This window comes from Stenella coeruleoalba, assembly GCF_951394435.1.
Source record: "Stenella coeruleoalba genome assembly, chromosome: 14".
NCBI lineage: Eukaryota > Metazoa > Chordata > Mammalia > Artiodactyla > Delphinidae > Stenella > Stenella coeruleoalba.
In genome coordinates this window covers 51,560,858-51,586,581 of record NC_137160.1, presented here as the reverse complement: position 1 = coordinate 51,586,581, position 25,724 = coordinate 51,560,858, and the positions used below count along the sequence as shown (strand labels likewise).

Genomic DNA, 25,724 nt, shown 5'->3' with positions numbered 1-25,724 from the left:
TTGAGTAACTATTTCCCCATACTATCACCAACATTGTATATTACTAATCCTGTATGTTATTAAACTCACAATTTGATGGTCACAAATATCTTTGTTTTCAAATTTTGCATTTCCTAAATTACTAATGAAATTGTTCACCTTTTTATAAACTTGCTATTATTCTATGAGTCTCTTGTATATCCTTTGACCATTTTTTTATCAGATATTTCATTACCAATTTTTAGGGGTTCTTTAGCTATTTGATATATTAGCCTTTAGTATATTGCAAATAACAATATTTTTTCTGTCATTTGTATTTTAATGTTGGTTATGGTAATTTTGTAGAACTGAAGTTCTTTTTTAATCTTTACATGAATGTATCTGTCACTTTTGTTCTTTACGGCTTCTCATTTTTATATTTTGCTTAAGAAGGACTTCTCCATTCTAAAATTATGAAAATAACTTCCCATATTTTCATTAGTACTTTTATGAATTTAAAAAGTGCTTATCTCATTAATCTAGCTGGAAATAATTTTTGTGTGTAGAGGGAGGTCAGGGGCTACCTACCCAAATCTGACAATGGCCAATGGGTAGACAGACTTCCTGACATAATTTGTTTAAAATCTTCACGATAACTCTGAAAGGCAGGATCAGCCCCACCCAAACCATGCCAACTGAAAGTTATTATCACTGTTGAATCAGAATATATGCTGAACGGGCAAAAAATCACTGGCATTATCAGTGCTATTGTTCTAGACACAGTTACATGGGAGTCTACAAGTACACAGGAACTACAAGTACACAATCAGGAACTCTCCAAAAGATGGCATTTTTAGTAACCAATTTTGTGTTAATATGCTTTTATTACATGGTTCTCTTAATGTGATACCTGGGCAAAAATATACATATTTTATAAATCGTGGAAATAGTAAAAAAAAAAAAAAAAAGGAGGGAAAAGATGGCGAGGGACTTCCCTGGTGGTGCAGTGGTTAAGAATCTGCCTGCCAATTTAGGGGACATGGGTTTGAGCCACGGTCTGGGAAGATCCCACATGCCGCAGAGCAGCTAAGCCCGTGCGCTACAACTACTGAGCCTGCTCTCTACAGCCCGCGAGCCACAACTACTGAAGCCCTGGCGCCTACAGCCCATGCTCTGCAACAAGAGAAGCCACCGCAATGAGAAGCCCGTGCACCGCAATGAAGAGTAGCCCCCACTCACTGTAACTAGAGAAAACCCGCACAGCAATGAAGACCCAACACAGCCATAAATAAATAAGTAAATAATAAAAATTAAAAAAAAAAAGATGTTGAATGGTATAGAAGATAACACTATTGCCTGGATAGCCCAACAACCACTACCAATCCCCTCCCCCTTGCTTGCCTCCACTACAATTGGAAAAGTCTACATACTTGATTTGCCAGCCTCCCAGTCAACTAGGGTGACCATGTGACACAGGTCTGGCCAATAGATATAAGTGCAAGTCTTCTGAGAAAGCTTTCACTTTCCCAAAAGGGCAGATGTGTCTGGCCCCACTCCTTCTGCCTTTTTCTTCTCTGAATACAAATGTGATGTCTGAGCTGCAGCAGCCATCCTGTGTCTAGGAGATAACTGGCTACCCTGCCTGCTAGGGATGTGGCAACAGAAAGAGCCTGCATCTTTGATGACACTGATAAATGATAAACACCTACATCTGGAGACTGCTTACATGGAGACTTCTTGTGATGCAAGATAATTAAATATTGTTATTCCTAAATCACTGTTAGATGGGTTTCCTGTAGCTGAAAGTATTTTTAATTGGTACGAACGGTGGGAGCCCAATATTCTGGAAACTGAAACAATACAGTTTTAATATTTCTTACTAATGCATTTATGAAATCACAAATTACTCTAGGGATTACTTTTTTGTGGATAAAATCTCACAAAGAAACAATTTAAAATGGTAGAATTTAATATAATGATATATAAGTATGCACATACACTATTTAAAAAATAAGCATGTGAACTATAATCATTATAAAACATAAGTCAGCCTTAATTTAATATTATTAGAGTAAAAGAACATGTATAGAAGTCTAACATTTGTTGCATTTGCCTTTTAAAGTTAAAATACGTAAAAGATTTAGCACATTGTATTTTATCTTATTTCAGTTTTCATGTTACCATCATTAGGTATAAATACCCTTATGAATGTGCCAACTTATAACTTACATTCAAATAAATAAAGTCAAGTCCTATTACAATTATTAAAGTACCATAAATCACCTAAAATAAATTATCTAAAATAATACTAGCCCAAATTAAAACCCTGAGGAATTAAAATCTTTTTACACAATAGTTTTGGTTAAGTGCAATTCCATGTTTGTACTACTTTATTTAAGGTCATACTTGGTAAGGCATAGTAAAAATAAAATCTACATAAGTTACAGTCTAAATCTATATTTTATTTCTTGCTACAAAGTTGTTTTGTTACTCCAAAAAGTAGTTTTTGCATGTCATTCTGGACCTCTTCACCACCTGCTGGCTAATTTGCTTTATATACAGTAATTAAGATTTGTGCAGTAAGCTGAGCTGCCTTTATACGGTGGTTTAGACAAAATGCACCTGAAGAACTACATGCCAGAGAGTTCATGTCCGTGTTCAACCATGGCCTGCACAAACTGCTTGAAGACTCGATCCATGTAAGTGGACTGTCTTGGCCAGATTCCCTCCAGAAAACCAATATGGCCTCCATAAGAAGTAAGGACCAAAGCAACATTAGGGTTTTGCTTAGCAGTTTCTATTGGAATAGCTTGACAAAAAATAGGCGGGGGGAGGATAAGAGAAGGGAAGGAGAGAGAAAAATATATAATTATTAACAGTTTTTGTTAGGAAAAGTATGTGCCTTTATCATTTCCAATCATTATAAATCAAAACATCATTAAACAAATAAATATTCATAATGAGTGTGGCTAATGGAATAAGTCTGACTAATTTGTATCAACCACCTATATTCTTATAACAGTTCATGTTCACAGTTATATACTGGACCATCAATTTTGGAAGAATCAATCGAGTAATCAATCACAACACAAAAGTATAGGCCCAGTCTTGTTTTGAGAAATTAAATAATTCAAGAAATGGTGAATACTTACATTATGTTATAAGATTTCCACTTAGGTACTACACCAAGAAAAAAACCCAAACTAATTTTATCACCTTTGTGAGAGTTATAAATTCATTATGTATGACTTTGGTTAACTTTACATGAAGTTAGATTCCTGAGGCCAATTGGTGGCTGTATTAAGGATACAAAATTATACATATGATTTTTAAAAACATATAGATAGCAAAAAAGAATGGCATATAATACTCTCAAGTGGTAACAGTGTTTATCTTTGGGTGGTAAAACACTGGTGAGGGCTTCCCTGGTGGCGCAGCGGTTGAGAGTCCGCCTGCCGATGTAGGGGACTCGGGTTTGTGCCCCGGTCCGGGAAGATCCCACATGCCGCGGAGCGGCTGGGCCCCTGAGCCATGGCCGCTGAGCCTGCGCATCAGTCCGGAGCCTGTGCTCCGCAACGGGAGAGGCCGCAACAGTGAGAGGCCCACGTACCGCAAAAAAAAAAAAAAAAAAAATGGTGATTATTTTATTTTATTTATTTTTTTCCTTCTCTGAATTTCTGTTTATAGTCAGGAGAGAGAAAAACTTTATTTTGAAAATATAATTGCTGTATTTAAATAATCCTCCAGTAAGGACAGTCTCTTCAAATGCTCTACAAAATTATGCTGAGTAAAAACTTTAAAGGACATGAGTTAAAGTTGTTTTATTTTTATTTTCCCCTCAGGCTTAGAGTTCAAACAGTGAAACCTTTTGATTTAAGATCTATAATGGATCACGACCTGGCATGAGAAGTGTTTTGATTTCAGATACTGCTAAATCTTACATCCCTAATCCCTAATTAAGATAACATGGTTGATCCAGTAATTAGACCTTCGTATTTTGGGTAGAGTCTTAGGGGTAAATGAGTTCATTAAAGGTAAGATCTCCCTACCCTTCCAATGAAGGAAAGGAAGCTGACACACTATAGGACAACTGAGACCCTTTGAAGATAGAGCTGCTGAGGGGCCCAAACTGCATGTTTAGATGATCTAAATTGGACCTCTCGGGGAATTCCCTGGCCATCCAGTGGTTAGGACTCCGTGCTTTCACTGCCAAGGGCTGGGAAACTAAGATCCCACAAGCTGCAGGGCGCAGCAAAAAGAAAAATAAATTGGACCTCTCACTACATTCCTTGAAGAATAAACCTAGAGAACCTAAATCAAGGCCTAGGAAGTCAAGTCCTTGTCCTAAATGGGTCCTGAACTCATATCCTTATCTAGCTACACCTAAAACAGAACATCTATCTTGGGATCAGATGTTAGAGCTTAAGGGGCAGGTGAAATGACTGATACTATTTATGTTTTTCCTTTTTCACCTTACACTAAGGGCTTAGATTACGAGTGCTTCATTTGTCTCTAATGGAATTATTAAGAGCCCCAATTTCACACTCTGGATACAGTCAGGAATTTCTAACACACTGATAGTTTACAGTCATATCAGAAGAACGAAAGGCTGGGCCATTTGAGTCATGTGAAAGATGCTGGCTGCCTGTGCTCTCAGAATGCAGACAACTGTCTACTACTTTAATGTGGCAAGATGATTTTAAGGGCTGGGAAAGAATAAGAAATAGTGAGCTTAAACTTCAACCAAGTGGGTCAAGACAAGTTAAATGCTGGGAAATTTTTGTTGGTGGAAGAAGGGTCCATGAAATATAAAAATAGAGAAATACTGAACTTCCTTAATCCAATGAAAATAGGCTAAACAATCTCCATGTAATTCGACTGATTATTAAAGTTCACAGTTAAGGGAATTCCCTGGCTGTCCAGTGGTTAGGACTCCGTGCTCTCACTGCTGAGGGCCCAGGTTCAATCCCTGGTGGGGGAACTAAAATCCCACAAGGCTGCACGCAGAGGCCAAAAAAAAAAAAGTTCACAGTTTAATTTTTTGATTTGTGGTCAAAGACCAAAAGTTCCAGTCATCTAAAATTACCTATGATTTAATCATAAATCACACATTAAAATGATATCCCCTAAAAGACGGTAAGTGACTTTTTTAAAACATACTTTGGGGATTTTCTGAAATTTTGGCAATACGTACGTGCTGTGTTTGTACTCAAAATAATTTTTTAAAATGAAGTACTTGGGGAAAATGTTTTAAAAGTATTTAAGGGAGAAATAAGGAAAAAAGTTTTATAAAAAGCTTTATGAAATTTCATTAGAAAAAAATTAGAGGTCAAGTCTACTTATCCTTAAGATAGTATGATCACTTCTAGGCGTCTTATATTGCTTTAATGTATGAACACATCCACATATATCTTTGTTACAAAATTCCGTATTTCTTGAATTAAGAGGACAAGGAAGTTAATTTGGGCATAATTTTCTTTTATATAGTATCTGGGGGAAAACAGACACTTTCCCTTCAAATATGACCTTATAGTCCGAATGTGCTACATTCATTGAGTTATCCAAGGACATCATATTAATAAAGTCTCAAGCTCTCTTCTAGGTTAAAAGGGGGAAAAAACTCCAAAGCCTTCTGTATAAGAACCTCAGGAATAAGGGACTTCCCTGGCAGTCCAGTGGTTAAGACTCCGTTCTTCCCCCCTCCTAGGGGACATGGGTTCAATCCCTGGTCAGGGAACTAAGATCCCGCAAGCTGCGTGGCCAAAAATAAATAAATAAAAATAAAAACAGTAGAAGTTACTCTTAAAAAAAAAACAAACCCTCAGGAAGAAAAGGCAAGTGATGACAATGTACTCTTGAGGCAAAGATACTGTAAACATTGTCTGTCCAAAGAACAGTTATTTTATAAGAAGGAAAAGTTGTAAAAATGAGAACAAACAAAATATTGAGTCATAATTTGTTCTGAGGCTCTCACAGTAGACTAGATAAGGGTCTATGAAGACGTTTAAAGTGATCTGAGACATTTAGATACTAAATTATGAGTATCAAGGTTTTTTTTTCTGTTTATCACAGTAGAAAACATTGTATGACTGACGTTTCTTATTACTGTATTTTCCTAAAAGAAAAAAAAAAAAAAATATATATATATATATATTTCTTCTGGTTTTTGGTTTTTGTTTGCGGTACACGGGCCTCTCACTGCTGTGGCCTCTCCCGTCGCGGAGCACAGGCTCCGGACGCGCAGGCTCAGCGGCCACGCTCACGGCCCCAGCCGCTCCGCGGCATGTGGGATCTTCCCGGACCGGGGCACGAACCCGTGTCCCCTGCATCGGCAGGCGGACTCTCAACTACTGCGCCACCAGGGAAGCCCTTCCTAAAATATTTTAAAACAGTTAATTCATGTCAAAATGTATACAAAGATGTTAAGTTTACCATGACTGGGTGAAAAAACATCATCCACAGAATTCAGACACAACACTGGAATCCCTACTGATTTCAGTCTACGATTTGGACTGGCATCAGTATAATAATCGTCAATTGTTCGGTAGCCAAACATGACTGAAGTGAATCGCTTATCAAATTCTCTTATGGATTTAGCCTGAAAAACAAAAACCGATTATATTTATTCTTGGAATCAAAAAAGGAAATAAACATATTACATAAAGTTTCTCTCCTACCTTCATGACATGATCCATGTCAATTTGTTTTACAAACATATGCCGGTGCCTGGAAAAAAGAATTTCAAAAGTAAAAAATTAAGGTCATTCCCATCTCAAACATACCTAAAATACATAATGATAAGTAACTTAGAACAGGGAATAAAGTTGTTACTCAATAAATATTTACTTAATTAGACATGGCAGGAATACATTGATATTTGTCCTGAAGACTTTTTGTAAAGTTTATTTTTTTATTGAATGATTCTTTAAATTCTATAGTGCTTTACAATTTTCAAAAGTTTCACATACATGATTTTATTATATCCCCTTTTAAAAAATCCCCTACCTCTATATTGCCCCTCCCCCACTTCCTTCTCCCCGCTGGTAACCACTAGTTTGTTCTCTGTGAGTCTGCTTCTTTTTTGTTCCATTCACTAGTTTGTTGTAATTTTTAGATTCTACACATAAGTGATATCATACAGTATTTGAAGTACATGAAGACATTTTCTAAAAGTACTTTTTCTTAATTGAGGAAGAAGGAACCAGTAATAATAAACAAAATAACAATAATAAATGAAAGTGTTGTTTCATAACAAATTGCACCTACACACCAATGCTATTAAGCCAATTTGGCCAAAAAGGCCTCACTTAAGCCAGAAGCTTTCAACTGGGTAAATCAACTGAAGATTTATCTTATTTTTTAAATTGCTATATTGAAAATTAGAATTTATATTTTTGTATACTTAAAAAAATTTTTTTTATTGGAGTATAATTGCTTTACAATGTTAGTTTCTGCTGTACACCGAGGTGAATCAGCTATATGTATACATATATCCTCTCCCTCTTGGACCTCCCTCCCACGGCCCCCCATCCCACCCATCTAGGTTGTATACTTATTTTTAAATGTTGGTTATTTTTCTTGTATAACCTATATTTTAATTCAAATCATTCTCTTCCTTTTTCTTGCTACTGTCCCCCATTTCAGTGACCATGAATAAAAATATGATTCTGTAGTATTTTTAGCAGTATTTTATAGTCAACATCTGTAATGTAACAAATAGGTTAAGTTTTTTTTTAATAAAGTACTTTTTAATTAAGGAATGTATATTGTTCTTTCTTTTTTTTTTTTTTTTTTAATTTTTGGCCATGCCACATGGCTTGCGGGATCTCAGTTCCCCGACCAGGGATTGAACCTGGGCCATGGCAGTGAAAGCCTAGAATCCTAACCACTAGGCCACCAGAGAACTCCCCAAAATAGGTTAAGTTTAATGCAGTGTCTAATGTCAACTTTCGGGGTAACTATGGTTTTCAGTTAAGTTATACGCAATTAACTGTACTTTTTAGTTAGAGTTTATATTTAAATTTGTCAATTCACTTAAAAATGCATGGTAACAGTTATCAAAAAATAAACAGAAACATCCCATGTTCTTTGTTGCCACACTGTTTAACTGTTAGAAGATACCTAAACAATTTCAGAAAAACTAATGCAAAGATAATACTTTGGTAATGTTAAGAACTGTAGGGGCTGAGAATATCCATATTTTAGAAGCATTCTCCTAAGCCACTAAAACATACTATGTTCATAACACATGCTTAGAAATCATATTATTCGTCTCTAAAAACACTTAATACATTACTTACTACCTAGGGGAGAATTAGGTACTAATAAGATTAGCAACAAGTAGAAAATCCAGGGAAATAGCCCATAATGTTATTCAACACATTTGAGTCTAATGTTTTTATTCTTTTAGAATAATTTAGAACAGTGATGAAATGGTGATCTTCCAAGTGGGGCACAGAGCCTAGAGGTTGTACAAGGTAATCCACTGGGGTACAGAAAGAAAACAGAGCTTTTACCTGTATTTTTAGCTTATACTTAAAATCTTTTTATTTTTGTATATATTGACAATAGAATATTTTGGTGCAGTAGTAAATGCATATAATGCAAACATAAATATACATATATTAGCAGTGTTATGCTTGAAAACATTTTACTGTGGCACGTAATCCAAAGAGTTTGCAGACATCAGGTGTTAAAGATGACTCACTTATTAATGGAAGACTGGAGGCAAGTTGTCAAGTAGTAATTAAAAAGCAGCCAGTTCAGTGGTTTCTCCAATGACTCCGAGCAAGCAAAAGTATTCCAACCAACTGAAAAAGTTGCAGCTGCCTTCAAAGGAGTTTTTGGCCCCATTTTGCCAAGGTAATTTAAAAGCAGCATTCTAAAATGAGGAAAGACAGAAAACTCAAGTGATGAATTTGTTGTCTCTCTCAAGACATCCCATTTCTAATTGTGGACTTTAACTATGGAGAAGAAAAATATAAACCAGTGTCCAAGTCCTTTATCTTGGAAAACCATGCAAGTATCTCTATTCTTTCCTTACATTCACCTATTTATTTATCTTGCAGTCAGCTATATTCAGAATGGGACAAAGCATACAGTTATTACTTACATGTGTACCTTTCTATGAAGTAAAACATAAGAAGAAGCCACTGTAAGAGTGGTTTTTCTTTTTGTTGTTTTCAAAATGATATTGGGGATTTATTAAAAATTTGCAATTCCCTGGGCCCCAGCCTCCAGTTGAGTGTTTAATTTAATACGTGGGGGTGTTTCAGGCAAACTTTTTCTATAGAGGATCACAAAGTAAATGTTTTGGGCTTTGGTGGCCCTACAATCTCAGTTGCAACTACCTTGTGATTATAATTTGAAAGCAACCATAGACAATACGTGAATAAATAGATATGGCCATGTTTCAGTAAAACATTAGATGTGGATATTGAAATTGAAATTTCATATACTTTTCACATGTCATGAAATAGTTTTGATTTTTCCAACCATTAAAAAAATATAATAACCACTCTTAGCTCTTGCACTGTACAAAAACAGACAGCTGGCCAGATTTGGCCTCCAGGCTGTGGTTTGCCAAGGCTTGGCATAGATGAAAGATCACAGAAGGAGTGGTTTTCAAATGTGGCTGCATGTTGGAATCACCTGTGGAATTTTTAAAACTATTATCGACGTCTGGGTCTCACCTTCAGAGATTCTGAGTAATTGGTCTGGGTGGCCATTCCGGTTGCCTTTGCATCCTTGTACCCTACAGCAAGTTTGTAAGGGCTCCCTCGTCTAGAGTTAGACTTTCTGAATTGTGGCAGAGCAGTTGGCCCCTAAAGTCACTTGTTTTCTCTCCCTACTCCCTCTTGCTATTTGTCCTTATCTCCTATCACATATTTTCCTTTCATTTTATCAATTTTCCTGATTCTACTCTAGTTCTATTTTGGTAAGAGGGACAAGAATGGAGTTTAACCTGCAGTAATGTCAGAAATCTAAGTTTGACATTGCCAACTAAGAGAAAGGATGATAGCCTAAATTCTGTTTCTCATATTTTCCATTCTTTATTTCTCCAATTGCCCAGGTTCTGAAATAGGACAAATGAGTAAAAATTCTCTAATTCTTTTTATACAACCCACATGGAAAAAAATCCATTTACAGAGTGAATGTGATGAGATTTTAGATTAAAAATGGAGATTTCATGGTTTTTGTTGTTGTTGTTTTTGTTGCTATTGTCCAAGGTTTACTGAAAATATGACAGCACAGCAGAAAGATTCACATGGCTCCATGTGGTGTTTTAAAATTCATCCCAACTGTAGGCTGAGTGACTGTAGGTTAGACAGACTGCCAAAGGCCAACAGCTTCAGCACTTCCGTAGTGTCAGAAACTACTTCAGTGATTTCCTGATCCAGGGCTGAGAGCTCAGGCTGGAGATTTCGTTCTTGAAAACAACTTCTTCATTAATGACTGTATTCCTGGTTTATAGTACTGTGGTTCACTAAGCTATTTAGAAGATAATGCTTACTCTCCTGCAAAAGGGTCATTCTAGGGTCCTAGTTTTGGTGGCCCTATTCTTTGGCTGGAGGTCAGAGATTTCTGAGTCTGATGTAATAGGCAAATTGAAAGGGTTGGAAGTGAACCTCAGGAGTAGGAAGGACCAGGAATAGCTATGACCGAGTAGGTGGGGATGCTTCTTAGTTATTACTCAGGAGCAAAATAATGTCAAGACATTACCCCCAAAAAAGCTGTCTTACTTTGGCAAGAAAAAGACTCCATTTTCACAAAAAAAAAAAAAAAAAAAAAGAGAGAGAGCGAGAGAGAGAAAAGATAACCCATGGATTAAGAGATTTAAGAGACATATCAATCTCAATATGTGGACTTTAGCTGTCTGCTGCCTCAAACAAACTGTAAAAAGCAGCCAACAGACTGATGGGGAAATGAAATACTCACTGAATATTTGATGATATTTAGGAATTATTGTTAGGTTTTTTTGTTTTTTTGTTTTTTTTCTTGCTGTATGCGGGCCTCTCACTGTTGTGGCCTCTCCCGCTGCGGAGCACAGGCTCCGGACGCGCAGGCTCAGCGGCCATGGCTCACGGGCCCAGCCGCTCCGCGGCATGTGGGATCCTCCCGGACCGGGGCACGAACCCGAGTCCCCTGCATCGGCAGGCGGACTCTCAACCACTAGCACCACCAGGGAAGCCCCTTATTGTTAGTTTTGTTCAAATGTAATCAAGTATTGTGATGGGTTGTTGTTGTTGAAGAGACTCTACCTGTTAGAGATACCTACAGAAATCTTTATAAATGATGTCTAAAATTTATTTTAAAATAATCAGAGTTGAGAGGGAATGGGGGGGTGGTACTACTGACAAGATTATCCTTGAGTTGATAGTTATTGAAGCTGGGTGATGAGTATATATGAGGCGTCATTATACTCTTCTTACTTTTATATATATTTGGGAATTTCTATACATTTTTGAAGCTAGTTTACCAACTCATTGGGAGATTGGAATCCGACTGAGTCTAGAGCAGCGTGGATTCCTTGGCTAGACTTAGTTCTGTCTCAAAACCCTTACTTGGCCCCAGGCGTCACAGGCTTGGAGATTACCCAACCTGGGCATAAGGATCTTTGACAGACGCTTCTGTCTGCTACATCTCCAAAAAGAAAAATGTGTCAAGCTGTAAAACACATCCCCGAGTGGTAAACCCACTTGGGAACATGTCACAGTGCTAGGCAACTAGAAGGGGTACTTCCTTTGAACAATTTACAAGACATTAATATTCAACAAGCTGCAGAGGCTAACGGTCAAGTTCGCACTGAGGCTTCAGTTCGACAAGAATAGGCATTTCCCAGGAACCTCTGAACAGAGAATCTGGGCCTGTTTATGTAAGGTCTGGCTTTTAAAAAAGTAAAGAATTTATATGATTAAAGGAAGAAAGTTCAGGTGGGCACCTTGTCCTTTAAGGTTCTCATTATGGGGCAAAGGAAAGAGAAGTGAAATCCTTTCCTTTAAGCACAATTCACAGATTCTGCCTGGGTTTTCTGTGGTGATTCAGATTTCTTCCTTTAGTAGGTCAAGTCAGACCTTCCATGCTAATGTAAGAAACGTATTCTTTTCTTCTTAGTTTTATGTTTATCAGAATCTAAAAAGCTGTTGTTAGAGCCGATTTTTTAGAGCCTATCATTTGTAAAGCTGTTCATTTTCAAGTAAGCATGCTCCTAAAATGTTCTAAAAACTGGAATGACAGATAAATCAATTACAAAATTAAGAAAAATATAGCATTTTCTATCTCATGTGTTTGTTGATTTTGGACAATGCTTTAGGTAATCTAAGCATAGCAAAATGCCATATAATAAAAATTTTGGATTGTATTAAGCTCACTATTACTACAACAAAAAGATTAAACAATTAGCCTAAGTATATAAATATAAAATATAAATATATACATGGCATAGAAGGTCCAAAAAAGCCCCTATGCAAGCAGCACCAATTAAAATATTCATTTGCTTAAAAAAGCAGCTGGAGTAGCGGGTTACAAACAGCATTTCACAGTTTCTAGGAGAGCATTCTAGGGAAGGTCCATTTGCCCAGCAACAAAACTAAACAAGACAAAACAAACAAGAAAAACACCACCTGGGGAAAAACTGTTTTGAAGGCCCCTTCAGTTGGAGAGAGCAATAATAATTATTTCTACAACTGGAGTGATGAAAGTCATGGTACAAGTTCAGCTTCCTGAATGGTCCTGGAGAACACGGTGGCAGTGATGGCTGGGAATACATCAGGGAATCTGAAGGTCAACGTGGCTGCCACCCAGTGATAGAAATCAACTCCATGGGGTTCGGACAAGCCTTCGGGCTCACAAAACCCCAAGCACCTCGAGGAGGTACTTGTATACTTCTCACCACAGAGACCAGTAGTCAAGGAAAATATTAAAATTTACCTGAATTAATTCCTTCATCCATTCAGCCACATGTGGAGAAATATGATAAAAATAATCAAACATTTAAATGCCCATGCAGCTTACAGTCGTCTGAAAGAGGCACTCGCTAGCACCACTTCCCTTTTGGACATTTTAGAAAGGAAAAACCTTACCCTCCCATTGAAACTCCTGCTGCCAGGAATGGAGCAGAAGGGTACAGACTGTGAACATGCTGAATGACCGTCTCCAAGTCTTCAGTGTTCGCACAACAGTAAGTCCTTGGCGTCTGCAAGCAATGACAGGTAAAGCACAAAAATTATAATCAGGAGGTTCATCATTTGTATAATGCAGAATTGTAAAATAGAGCAAGAAGTCATAAATACGAGAAAATGACCTTTGTTTGCACATACTATGAGTCATGATAATTTATCATTTTCCTGTCTTGCAGTACACATATATGCCATTTAGGGTCAGTGTTATTTGAGATGGCACTAACAAAAGACTCTGATCATGCAAGAAAGCCTGGACGAAAATGGGGCAAGACCAATACAAATACCTCAAATTAAACAGATATGCAGTACTCTACTCAAATGTGTCTCTAACTAAACAAGAACAGAGTCAATTTAGGCAGAAAAAGTGGAGAATCACACCTTTTTGTAGGAAAAAAACAACAACTTATGCCTGACAAAGCCAAAGCCAAAGTAATTCTTATTAAAAAACACAATCAAGCAACCAAAAAAGGCTTTCCAACAATACCACAAAAAATTTAAATTGTGACTCCTTTCTTACTGGGGAGCTGTTTTCTCTATCTTGAGTGCTGTCTACCAATGAAGGAGTGTGATTTTCTGGCACTGCCTTCACTCTAGATAAAGCAACATCCAGTGTGCTTTATTAATTAAATATTTTCTTTTTCAATAATATTTCCATATAACCCCAGCTGTGCTACACTGAAAACAGACACTTAAAATGTTAAAATATGTAAAGCTGATTATGTCTTAATACATAATGCATTAAAACAAATGGTTTTCATGTGAATTTCATTAATAAGGGCTCTGTTTCCAGCAGAAAAGCTTCACAGATGCTTTATTTGAGATCTGGGAGCAGAGGGCAATCCTGTCTGTACAATGTACGTGAGAGTGTATATATGAATAAAGTATATGTGAGATAAAATAACCAGCAATTTAATAACAAAGAGAGAAATCTGATAACCCTTTTATTACTCTAGTAAAAATACCAAAACAAGTTATGTGTACCACCCTGATTGTAATATTCCAGTAAACTATGATTGGAAGGTTATGTGCCACCCACCATTCAATTACTAATGAGTAGTCTGAGGAAATTACAATTTTCACTGACGCCTCCACCTAAACTCAAGGCTAAAACACTCCTATTGCCTACTACCATCTTTCTGAGATCTGCAAATATAAAGCTCACCAAAAGACAAATGTTAACCTGACGGTACTCACAATGGCTAACATTTACTGAATGGTTAAATTTGTGTCCACAAAACCCTGAGGAAGATCCTATTATTATACTTAGGAAACTGAGTTTTTAATAGAAAACTGAGTTTAGAGAGGTTAAGCAACTCCTGTAAACTCCTGAACAGCTAGTAAGTGACGAAGCTGAGATACTTCCAAAAATACTTTGTGATTAAATGCATTTGAGGGGCACAAATTCAATGTAAAATCTAAACAGAATAATATCTACTACCAGTCTCATTCATAGTGACTGCAGAATTTGTCACAAGAATTCTGGTGAAAAAGATCATCCCTACTTGGCATTTTTACTACACGTGAGTTTATTCACACTGCATAGTTTTTAAATTTCTGTATTATTTATAAACAATCACCAACACGTACTCTTGTTATGCAGGCTTCAAGTGAAGTATGTGTGTACATGTATGTACATACACACAGAGTTAGGGTATGAGAAAAATGGCCTATGGAAAATTATTAGGATCAGAGAATTTTAGTTCCAGGAAGGACCAGAAATAGCACCTCGTTCCTTATTTACAAGTGGGGAAACTGAGGCTCGGCGAGGTTGAGTAATTTGCCAAAGGTCACAGAATAGCAGAGCTTGGAGTTTATGTTTGTAATAAGTAAACTACTTCTTGTAAGGCACTAGGGTTCCATGAGATATTTAGTAAGCAAATCAATATCTGGTACGCTCAGACATAGGAGCTTATTTTTCCCTAAATGTTTTTCTCCCAGTGGATTACATTAAGTTGGGAACTGATAATGCTGGTGTGGATCAAAGCTGCCAGAACTCTGAAACTCAGCGCATCTAGAGCCTCTCCGGCACGATCTGCCGCCTGCTGGCCGCTCCCTTAGCTTCCGTGATGGCTTCGTCCTGTTCTCATCCTGCTGCTGGCTTTCCATTTCCTGTCATTCTCCCCACAACCTCAAATATGAGAATTCATTTCCATCAGTTTTGTTGTAGGCCTGCATCTGCTCATTCTCTGGTCAATACCCAATTCCTGGAGGTCTGGTCTACCTTCACAGCTTCATCAACCACCTCTAAGCAGCGACTAAACCTGAGTCTCCAGTCTCTTCCTTCTTCCTGGGCTCCAGATGCAAATTCCCAAGTTCTAGAAGTAATGTTCTGTCAGTGCTTCAAACTCAAAATGTCCCAAAGTAAACTCTTTTATCTCTTCATGAAAACTCCTAATGCTTCTCCTAACTTCCCATTTTTCTATAAATGACATCTACATTTTCTTAGTTAAAACTGTAGGTGACACTGCCTTCTTCCTCTCCCTTAACCCACAGCCAATAAACTTCCAAGTCTTGTAGCTTCTTCCTCCCCAGAATCTTTTCAGGCAACACAGGCGAGCCCTTCTTTCCACTCTAGTAAAGGCCCTGGTTCGTTAGATTCTCTCAGAAGGCCCCAGGGACAAGGATGTGAGTGCAAGCGGTTCATTTAGAAGGTGATAGGGGGAATGGGGAGTAGGGGAGTGGTGAGTGAGTGTGAGTCAGAAAGAGTAGGAAGCCAGTAAAGAATGTTACCCAGCTGTTTGTGGCTGTGGACAACTGGGACTCAATCCCCTCGGGGCATTTTGGGAGACTATAGAACAAGGCTCAAAATTATCCCAACCAAGTGGCAAGGGAACTGGGTTATTTGCCCACCAGTTCGCTTCAGCCACTGGTTGAAGGCAGCTCCTGGGGGATGTTAACTCCCTGGCACTCTGGTCGGCCCTGAGCAGAGGCTCAGCAGGCTTCCATGGCTAGAGAAGGCCCCCAGTCAAAGAGATGGGGGTGCTTGCAGTGGGAAGCCATCAGGTAGGCAAGATGGGAATGGTAAGCACCAAAGGGAAAAAGGTGTGGAAAGGGTGTGGCGCCAGCTGTCTTTGCTCCCAGGCCTTTGTACCTCTCACCTGGACTACCAGGTGATAACCTCTGAACTAGTTAACTGCCAGCCTTTCCTAATCACCATCCATAATCATACATCCCATTCAACGTGAGATTAATCTTCCTGAAGAACACTTCCAGCTCTAATCATGACAGTGTTTCTGATTAAAATTCTTCATTAGCTTTCCATTGTTGACTGAATTAAATCCAAAGTCCTCTGCTGAGGCCCTTCACAATATGCCAAGTAACCTTTCCAGCTCTGCGTTTTGCTAGTCCTCCATATGTATGGATTCTGGTCCATGGGACACTGCTGTTCTCTTGCCTGCTAAGTCTCTTAATATCCTTGCCACCTGTGTAAACTTCATCTGCCAAGTGGCCTTCACAGTCAACTCTGCCTGCTGAAATCATGCCTTGAAAAAATTGAATAAATGTCAGACAAAAGGTCAGACTTGGCCCCTGTTCTCCAGGAACTCACAGCCTTTCCCAATTCTACCCCTACTTGTCCCCGCCAGCCTGCTCCCTGCCCTTACTATCTCTATGTGAGGCTCCCTCTATTACTATCTTGCTCACCTCTGTACAGTCAATAAATACTTGTTGAATTGAATGGAAACACACAGGATTGAAAGTGAGATGACCTGATTAGTAACTTCTGATATGCAAACCTACGTGGTTATACCACACAACCTCTTGCTACTTGATGGGCTCCAACAGGGAACATCATATGCCTTCTTTCTTCATAGGACTTGAGTCCCGTTAAAGAAAGAATTCACCTAGGATACACAGCAAAGACACTTATGGGGGTAATACATTGAATTGGTAGGCCTGGCAGAAATTTTCCTCAGGTTTGAAGACATAACTTTATAGCATCTTTTTATTTTATTGGCTGCATTGGGGTCTTCGTAGCTGTGCACGGGATTTCTCTAGTTGCGGTGAATGGGGGCTACTCTTCATTGTGGTGCGCGGACTTCTCGTTGCGGTGGCTCCTCTCGTTGCGGAGCACGGGCTCTAAGCGCGTGGGATTCAGTAGTTGTGGCGCTCGGGCTCAGTAGTTGTGGTGCACGGGCTTAGTTGCTCTGTGGCATGTGGGATCTTCCTGGACCAGGGATTGAACCCATGTCCCCTGCATTGGCAGGCAGATTCTTAACCACTGCGCCACCAGGGAAGCCCCTATAGCATCTTTTTAGATTAAAAATAATGTTAGTTAATTCTCAGTTGCTAGGGCTGCTAATACCACCAGCAACTATCCTCTTATTTCATACTTCCAGAACAGAGGTAAAGTAAGCCGCATCTAATCCCTAAAGGGAGGAAGGAAGACCTGGCAGGATTCAGCTGGGTGATGAAAGCTCCTTTTAGAGTGAGAAGAGGATGGGAAAGGTATTCTTGAAAAATGCAGAAAATCTAAAGGACAGGTAACCTTCAGCAGACGTTTGGGCATAAATAATGGGTTGGCCAAAAAGTTCATTCTTGTTTTTCCATAAGATGTAACAGACAAACCCGAACGAACTTTTTGACCAACCCAATATTTTATGTTAGAATAATTTGACAATAATTACAAACCAAGATTGTTCAAATTGTTCAACTGCAACTGCGATCAGAGAGAAACAATAGTAATTTGTTAAATGGCTTTTTAGAGGTTACTTTTTAAAAAGCATGGAAGAGAATGATGAAGTAAAATTACTTCTAATTATACATAATAGGTGAGAAAAGAATAAAGCATATATTTTATATTTATCTATGAATTACATCTAATTTATCCTTAATCAACTTCCAAAATGTAGACAAACCGGTTTCTCCTTATTCTGAAAGAGAATTTTCTTGTCCTGATTTAGAAGTCATTTGTTTTAAAATGCAAATTTCGTTAAAAATTTTTTGGGAGGGTATAGAAACAAATTAAAATTCACCCTGTTAATCAGGTAGCCTGACTTTCCCTAGCTATTCTGGGAGCAGATTAATTTGCTAATCTGCAGAAAAAGCCATAACCCAGGACCCTTCTCTCAATACCTGCCACACATCCAATACTGAAGAAGGCCAGCTCGTAAAAAGATTTCAGTTTTCTGTCCAGAAAAAAATAAAACTGAAAAAGGCACACAAATGTCTTTTTAAAAATCACTTAACTTTCACATTTACTTTATTGTAATGTCTTGATAAACATCAAGAGCTTACAATATTTCATTTTACAGTCTTCTTTCTAGTATTTAACCATCTGTACTCAAATATTTGATAAGATGCTGCTTACATGAACTCTGTGATTCTTGTGTGAATGTAGGCTACCCCAAAAGGAATAATACTTTTATAATAGGGCGAATTATGCTTTTTAACCACTCTCTACAGTGTGTTTTTGTTGTTGTGTTGTTTTGCTTTCATTCCACCCACTCCCAGTCCAGTACCTAATGAGCTACCCAAATCATTCTTAGAAAAATCGATCTTATTTTTGGAAACTGAGTTTGTTAAACAAAGAGTCAGAGAAAACAAATGTATGTGCATATGTAAATAAAACCAGCACTTTAATGAATAATCATTTCGCCTACATTGATAGGCATATAAAATGACCAGGTATCCAAATCTGCCTGAGAATTTGTTAGTTATTTAAAGTAACCAACCACAAAACAAAGGGCCCCAAGAAATATCCTGGCCAATGCTGGGGCCAAGATAGCCTATATGCCGTGTTCCTGCTAACGTTCTGGATAGCCATGGCGCATGCTTATGCAGTCATGCTACAAAGCGACACTGATAAATGAGCACAGTCTGTTAGTGGCTTAGAGCCTGTCAGCCAGGCAGGCAGGAGTTCTCAGGCCAGGGTCCTGGGAAGCCTGGGACTACCCACCACCTCAGCCCTGCCTGCAGACTAGACTCACCGGGGAGTTTTAGGACAAACACAGGCACCTGGACTCCAGCCCAGGCCAAATGAATCAGAATCTTTGGGGGATGGCATCCAGGGATCAGTACTTTTTCAAAGCTTCCCAGAGGCTTTTACTGTGCAGTCAGGGCTGAGAACCAACTGCTCGAAGAGAATAAAGAAACAGGGTGAGACCTGAGCCAAGAGAGGAGGAGGCTGCACTGACAAGAATGACAAAACCTACCTAGAGTCACTTGGGAAGAGGGAAGTCTAGTTCTATGGGGATTCCCTGCAGTGCACAGAGAAGTATTGCTAAACATCTCATGGCATAAAGGGAACACCTGGCACAGCTGAAGCCTTCGATGAATGGTAGCTAGCTATTACACTGTTGCTGTTCCTAAAATTATCATTGTTATTCCTAAAAAATATACTATTCCTAAAATTCTTTATTTACTTAAACATTCTTTTTATTTAAAAATTGTTTAAATATAGAGAATTGCACAATCTTTTGCATACCCACCACTTACAGCAGTTGATATTACTGAACTGGACTTATCAGTGTTAGAAGAAAATTCTATACGATTCAATGAATTCATATCCACATCTGGCTTACAACCTTCCTGGGTTGTTCCGTTGGGTAGAGGGAGGAGGGAGAGGTTATCTGGGGGAGCATTCAGGAAAGGGCAGACTAGGGTGGGACACAGTGGTGTTCAGTAAGAAGATACTGAGTGTGGGAAAGGCAGTGCCTGAAGGTGAAAGTCTGACAACTGAACTGTGCTTTGGCTGGCCATGCGCTATATGCCCCTCCTCCCTCAGACCATTACAGTCCTTAATCCCTTGTGAATGCCCCCTTCAGAAAACAGGGCCCAGGAGGGGAAAGAGCCCTACATCCCTCCTACCCCATTAGCTTCCGAGGTGGAAAAGCTCAGTAGGAAACAAGAGCAGATTTCTCAAGATCTGAGTCCTTAAATAACCACCCGAGGCATTGGAGATTGAGGCAAGATCCCTCTCTTTGAAAACCCTCTTTATCTCTACCCTCTTTTCCGCCTGACTTGACTTAAAGCCAGAGCTGCAACGTAAAGACATTGGACAGTCTAAGTTCATGCCCTAAGACCACTAATCAGCTTTATGACGTCAAGCCTGTCACCCCACTTCTCCAGCGGTGTCCTCATCTACTAAATGAGGTTTTTAGGATTAGAGGATCCCTGAAGCAGAGCTACTTAAAGTGCCAGTCCAGGGTGAGATAAGGGGCTGGCATCAGAATATAAATCAGCACGCTGCTTCTCTCACCAAGAGAGTATTTCTGTGAGAAAAAAAATAATCAGCTCACCTCAGCAGCGTGCTCAGAGCCGAAGTTGGCTTACGTTCTCTCGCAGCCCCTCATACCTCATACTGTCAGGGATTGTGTCAGATAGTTCGAGAAGTGAAAGTTGGCTGACAAACTGCATTTGGAGAGCACCGCTTTAAAGTATTTTCTGGCTTCTGCTCCACTGTTTCCCCCCCACCCCGACCCCTCACCAGCTCTACCTTGAACGGGAAAGTACCTGATGGAGGCTTTTCTTTTTAACAGCTTTATGAGACATGATTCACATAGCATACAATTCACCCATTTAAGATATACAATTCAGTGTGTGTGTGTGTGTGTGTGTGTGTGTGTGTGTATGTTTTAGTACATTCAGAGTTGTACAACTATCACAATTTTAGAACATTTTCATCACCCCCAAAAGAAACCTTCCACCATTAGCAGTCAGTCACCCCACCTCCCTCCGCCCGAGGCAACCACTAATCTTTCTTCCCATCTCTACAGATTTGCCTATTCAGAATATTTCGTACAAATAAAATTACACAATATGTGAGCTTTTGTCTGGTCTCTTTCACTTAGCATAATGTTCTCAAGGTTCATCCATATTGTAGCATGTGTCAGTACTTTATTCCATTTAAAATGCTGAAAAACGTTCCATGGCATGGCTGTACTACATTTTATTTATCCATTTGTCCATTAATGGACATCCTGATTCCTTCCATCTTTTGGTTATTATGAATAATGATGCTACAAGTAAGTGTGTACAAGTTATTGTATGAACATATATTTTCATTTGCTGGGTATATACCTAGGAGTGGAATTGCTGCATCATACGGCAACTCAATTTTAAGTTTTTGAGAAACTGCCAGAGTATTTTCCAAAGTGGCTAGGAGAGTTTTCTGGTTGGGTTTAGGGACATAGAAGTCTGCATGATCCTATAAACAAAAGGAGAGGGACCCTTGTGTAGCGTTCAACAAACTCAGGTTTGGCTGAGTTCTTTGTAGATTATCATTCCTAAGCTAAGCTGGAAACATGACAGTTCACAAAGTAATCATTAATATTAGGGAGTTTGTGGATAACTTGGATTCCTGGATTCCTGGTCTTGAAAACCGATCTGCAGAGAGCAAGAAAAGGAACCATTGGGACTTCCCTGGTGGCTCAGTGGTTAAGACTCCACACACCCAATGCAGGCGGACTGGGTTTGATCCCTGGTCAGGAAACTAGATCCCACATGCATGCTGCAACTAAGAATTCGCATGCCGCAACTAAGGAGACAGTGAGCCACAACTAGGGAGCCCATGTGCCACAACTAAGGAGCCCGCCTGCTGCAACTAAGACCCAGTGCTACCAAATAAATTAATATTAAAAAAAAAAACTAAAAGCACCGTTTACTTCGAGGGCTCCAAGAACCCTGCAGGAGTATCTGAGGACCAGTCTACTGAGACTAGGACTCTCTGTCCTCTACAGCTCAGAGCCCCAGAAAGGGCAACATGCAGGCTTCTCATTTACTAGTGAACAAGGCTTCTGGCTTTCTCTCAATCCTGCAATGACTAATTGGAAATGAGGACAATGTGGTGGTGGAAATTTTCTACTTTCTTATTCTGCTCTGCAGGAGCCATAGTAATCCCTATAAATTCTAAGTATATCACCAACATATTTCAGCAAATCTTTTACTTTTGCATTTCTTCCACTCCTAGGAGAACTGCTTACCCTAAATTCCATTTAACCTTTACTAGCTCTTTTGGGTTAATTTCAGTTAGAATCGGTTCCTTCCTGTTTGATCTTTGCTGATTCATCTTTTGTCCTTTTTTATGCCTACCCTAAGGTCTTATTTACTCTGGGTCTGAGCTACATTAAATCCTTTCTGGAACAAGGTAAGGTATAAATACTCATAGAGTTACTCCAGTCTGAAACAGTAACTGTGTATAGCTCTAAGGCAGAAAGAAGAAGGACTATCAAGGGATCTAAATATCAAACCTAGCTCTAATAATCAATATTGGCATCTCATTTTTGTGATCCATTAGGTTACAAGAAGTATATAGTAAATTATAATTCATTTACTCCCTTTAATTTCTTTTCAAAAACAGTTATTCTAAAAGGATATAATTATGTTTTAGTCATTTGCTATCCTTATGTTTTCTTAAGTTAGATGGCATTAGCCTTTATGATACAGATATTTGCTGGAGGTACCAGTTCATCAGAATTCAACCCGATGCACTGTATAAGACGCCAGAGATCAAGTTACTCTTATCCTCTCACTTAGAACTCAGTGAATTCTTTAAAAGTTAAAAAAATTTTTTTTATCTAATTACGATCCCTTTGTAAAATCTCCCAAAAGTGTTCTTGGAGATTTTTTAAAAATCTATGCAAGTTTATGGGTAAAAGTTACTGGGTTGCTGCATTCTTTCAAAGTAAATTTCCAATTAACTTTAAATGCTCAGGGTAGAAAGTTTTTCAAGCTTCCTCCTCCTTCCTATTTGTTGTGTTCTAAGAGTCTATCCTCTGCTCTACCAATGGCTCCTAAGCGATCTCACCCACTCCTGACCTCCTGGTTCCACTGCGTACCAATAATCCATTCCTTTCTCCAGCCTGTATGTCTCTTCTGAGGTCCAGTCTAGTACATCCAACTGTTTATGAAAAATTTCCACCTGGATGACCTAAAAGCACCCTCAATATCTAAAACTGAATTTGTTATTTTGATGACACCAAAAGCTTGTAAATTCTCCTAAATTTCCTATTTCAGCAAATATTACCTTTCACCGTATTAGCCTTTTACAAGTCAGCAAAACTAGACATGCCAACCTTGACTCCCGTCTCTTCACTTCCCACCATACTATTCTTTCTGCCCCATGAATACCCCTCATTTTTGTTCTCTCCCCTTCCTCCCCCCCACCTCTGCGTTCACACTCTGAATAGGTCTTTAATAACTGCCTTCTAACAGATTTCCCAGCCTCCAGCCTCCTTCCCCTCCATCACTTTTCTGCCATGGTTCTCCTTCTAAAACATGACCATGACCAAGGTATTTTATATGTCAATTATACCTCAATAAAACCAAACTTAAAAAAAACATGTCAATGGTTCAATACTAGTTCCTTGGAATTCTACACATGACTCTTCAAAATCTGGCCTTACCCTTCTGGGAGAATTCCTATCACTTCCTGAGTAATGAGAGGGAGCACAGTATAACGGTCAAGAACATAAGCACATAGTCAGCCTACCTGGGTCTGAATCCTGGCTCTGAATTTCTCAGTGAGAGCAAGTTCTTAACCTATTTGTCCCTCATTTTCTTCATCTAGAAAATGGGGATGATGGTGGCTACACTTACCTAAATCACAGGGTTGTTTCTATTGCTGAACATCGAGTACAAAAAGACATAATGAAAAAAAAAGACATAATGATAATATATTCTACGGACTCAATAAACATTAGATAAAATGATCATCATTTTTATACCTCCACAAATAAGTACTTGCTACTACCCTCTTTAATACCTTGCTTTTCATGCTGAGAAAGCTCCTCTATCCCCTCTGCTGGTTCAATACCATAGCCTTCAAGATCCAACTCAAATTCACCTCCACTGCGATATTCTGCCGCCTCCCCTGGGGCAGTCAGTTACTCCTTCCCTCTATGCTCTGTAGCCTTAATAAACCTTCCTGTGGTCACACTGTATTGTGTATATTTTTATGTATCTGACCATCTCCTGAAACTTAAGTTAAAGCTCCTAAGTAAGGGTTCAGGTTGTGTGTAATAATGTGTGCACTCCTCACTCTATTGCCTTGTACAGTGCCTGATTTAGTAGGCATACAACACAGCTTTGCTAAATGAACAGATCCTTATCTCTCACTTTATGGAACCGAATGGATTTTACTTTGCAGCATGTTATTTTCTTGAGAGCCTCAGATCATGTCGTCCCCATCTTTGTGTCCTGGAAGCACCTAGAAGGACACACAGCAGACAAGAGCTGCACAAAAACAATTTGCTTAGTCCAGAGCCGGAGTGACAAGTTCAAATCTTTCCCTTTACAATACCTACCACCTGTCTACAAGATTCCTAAAGGGCCGGACTAAGTAAGGAAATGTGAACCTTCACCTTCACGAGGCGCTTGAGTGAGACCGTAAACACTTTATAACTTTAGCTTTTGAAATCATGTTGCTCTTGATCCTCTCCAGGACTTAACTTACTATAAAGGAAAGTGCAAGAGCTCTTTTCTTTTTTTTTCCCCAAATTCTCATAATGTACTGACACAGTGACATGATTGTAAATTTTTATTTCCATCATGACTTAATTATTTATAGTCTTAGTATCATTCACTATCAATGACCCATAAAAAAAGTTTCTTTCTATTCTGATAGAATTGCCTTTGACCTGTGAAAGTGGTGAGGGACTAACAGTTGAAAAGCTTCAAGAAAATTTCAATGGGTGTAATATTTCTCATTCCAACTCACAGGTTAACATCAGATAGAGCGATGATTTTCCGAGAGATGGAAGGACTTCTATCCTAGCAAAAACTTTAGGGGTTAGAGGGAAAAAAAAGCTGATTTAAAATAATATTTCCTCCATGTAAACTGTGGCAGGCAAATAGGCATATAACATGCAGTCAGTCCATTTCATGACGACAGTAAATTTCTTAATTAAAAATGTATTACTGTAGTGGTTAAGTTTTTTGTACCAGTTAATTTTTAAAGAAAATATGTTTTGCATTAAAAATGATGTAGATAAATATTTATTGATGCTAAAATACGGTAAGCATAAAAGTTAAGTTATAAAATAAAGCCTTAATTTAAAAAATAGAAATACATTACATTTTAAAATTTAAATATAAGATCTGGATGAACATAGACTAAGGGGATTCCCCTGGTCATATAATTATGGGTTTCCTTTTTTGCTTATCCCTATATTTCCACAATGAACTTGTATTGTTTACATAATAAGCTATCTTAAATAAAAGGAATATGTTTTTGTTATAAAACTGGAAATGATTCTTTTAAAAATTAAGCTGTTGTGATTAATTTAGATTTACTTACCAAGAGATTCTCCCCTGCCACTCCTCTGTTGTTAAAAACCACACATCTAAAAACCAGGAAAGTAATTTTTGTTATTTTTACACATGATTCTTACAATATAATATAAAAATCATCTTATTGGCACTGTTTTAGAGCATGAAAGGTTCTTAAAAATCTGTTCCAAAGAAATGAGGATGCTTGATAATTTCATTAAATGCACTAAAATACATTTCTAGTTCTCTAAATTCAGCATGTAGGTTCAAACCAGAAAACTGTGTATCAAAGTGATGTTAAATTTTCCTACCAAAAGCAGAATTTTTACAACTACTTCCTATGTATATGTGTAGGCCTCCAATAAGTATTATTAAAAC

At 38.4% G+C, this 25,724-nt stretch overlaps 1 protein-coding gene across 2 annotated transcripts in view; it reads right to left on the bottom strand.

The window, feature by feature from the left end:
• Window positions 1-1,950: 1,950 nt before the first annotated feature.
• Window positions 1,951-25,724, bottom strand: part of ABHD3 (abhydrolase domain containing 3, phospholipase) — a 38,366-nt gene continuing 14,592 nt past the window's right edge. The window contains exons 4-9 of one of the 2 annotated variants that reach the window (XM_079942994.1): window positions 25,375-25,420; window positions 13,041-13,153; window positions 8,666-8,839; window positions 6,636-6,684; window positions 6,391-6,556; window positions 1,951-2,767 (exon numbers count right to left, since the gene is read on the bottom strand). In XM_079942994.1, coding sequence (XP_079799120.1) covers window positions 2,589-2,767; window positions 6,391-6,556; window positions 6,636-6,684; window positions 8,666-8,839; window positions 13,041-13,153; window positions 25,375-25,420 — 727 coding nt within the window. In that variant the 3' untranslated portion in view covers window positions 1,951-2,588. The remainder of the gene's footprint in view (window positions 2,768-6,390; window positions 6,557-6,635; window positions 6,685-8,665; window positions 8,840-13,040; window positions 13,154-25,374; window positions 25,421-25,724) is intronic. The other variant, XM_079942995.1, reaches the window with a different exon arrangement.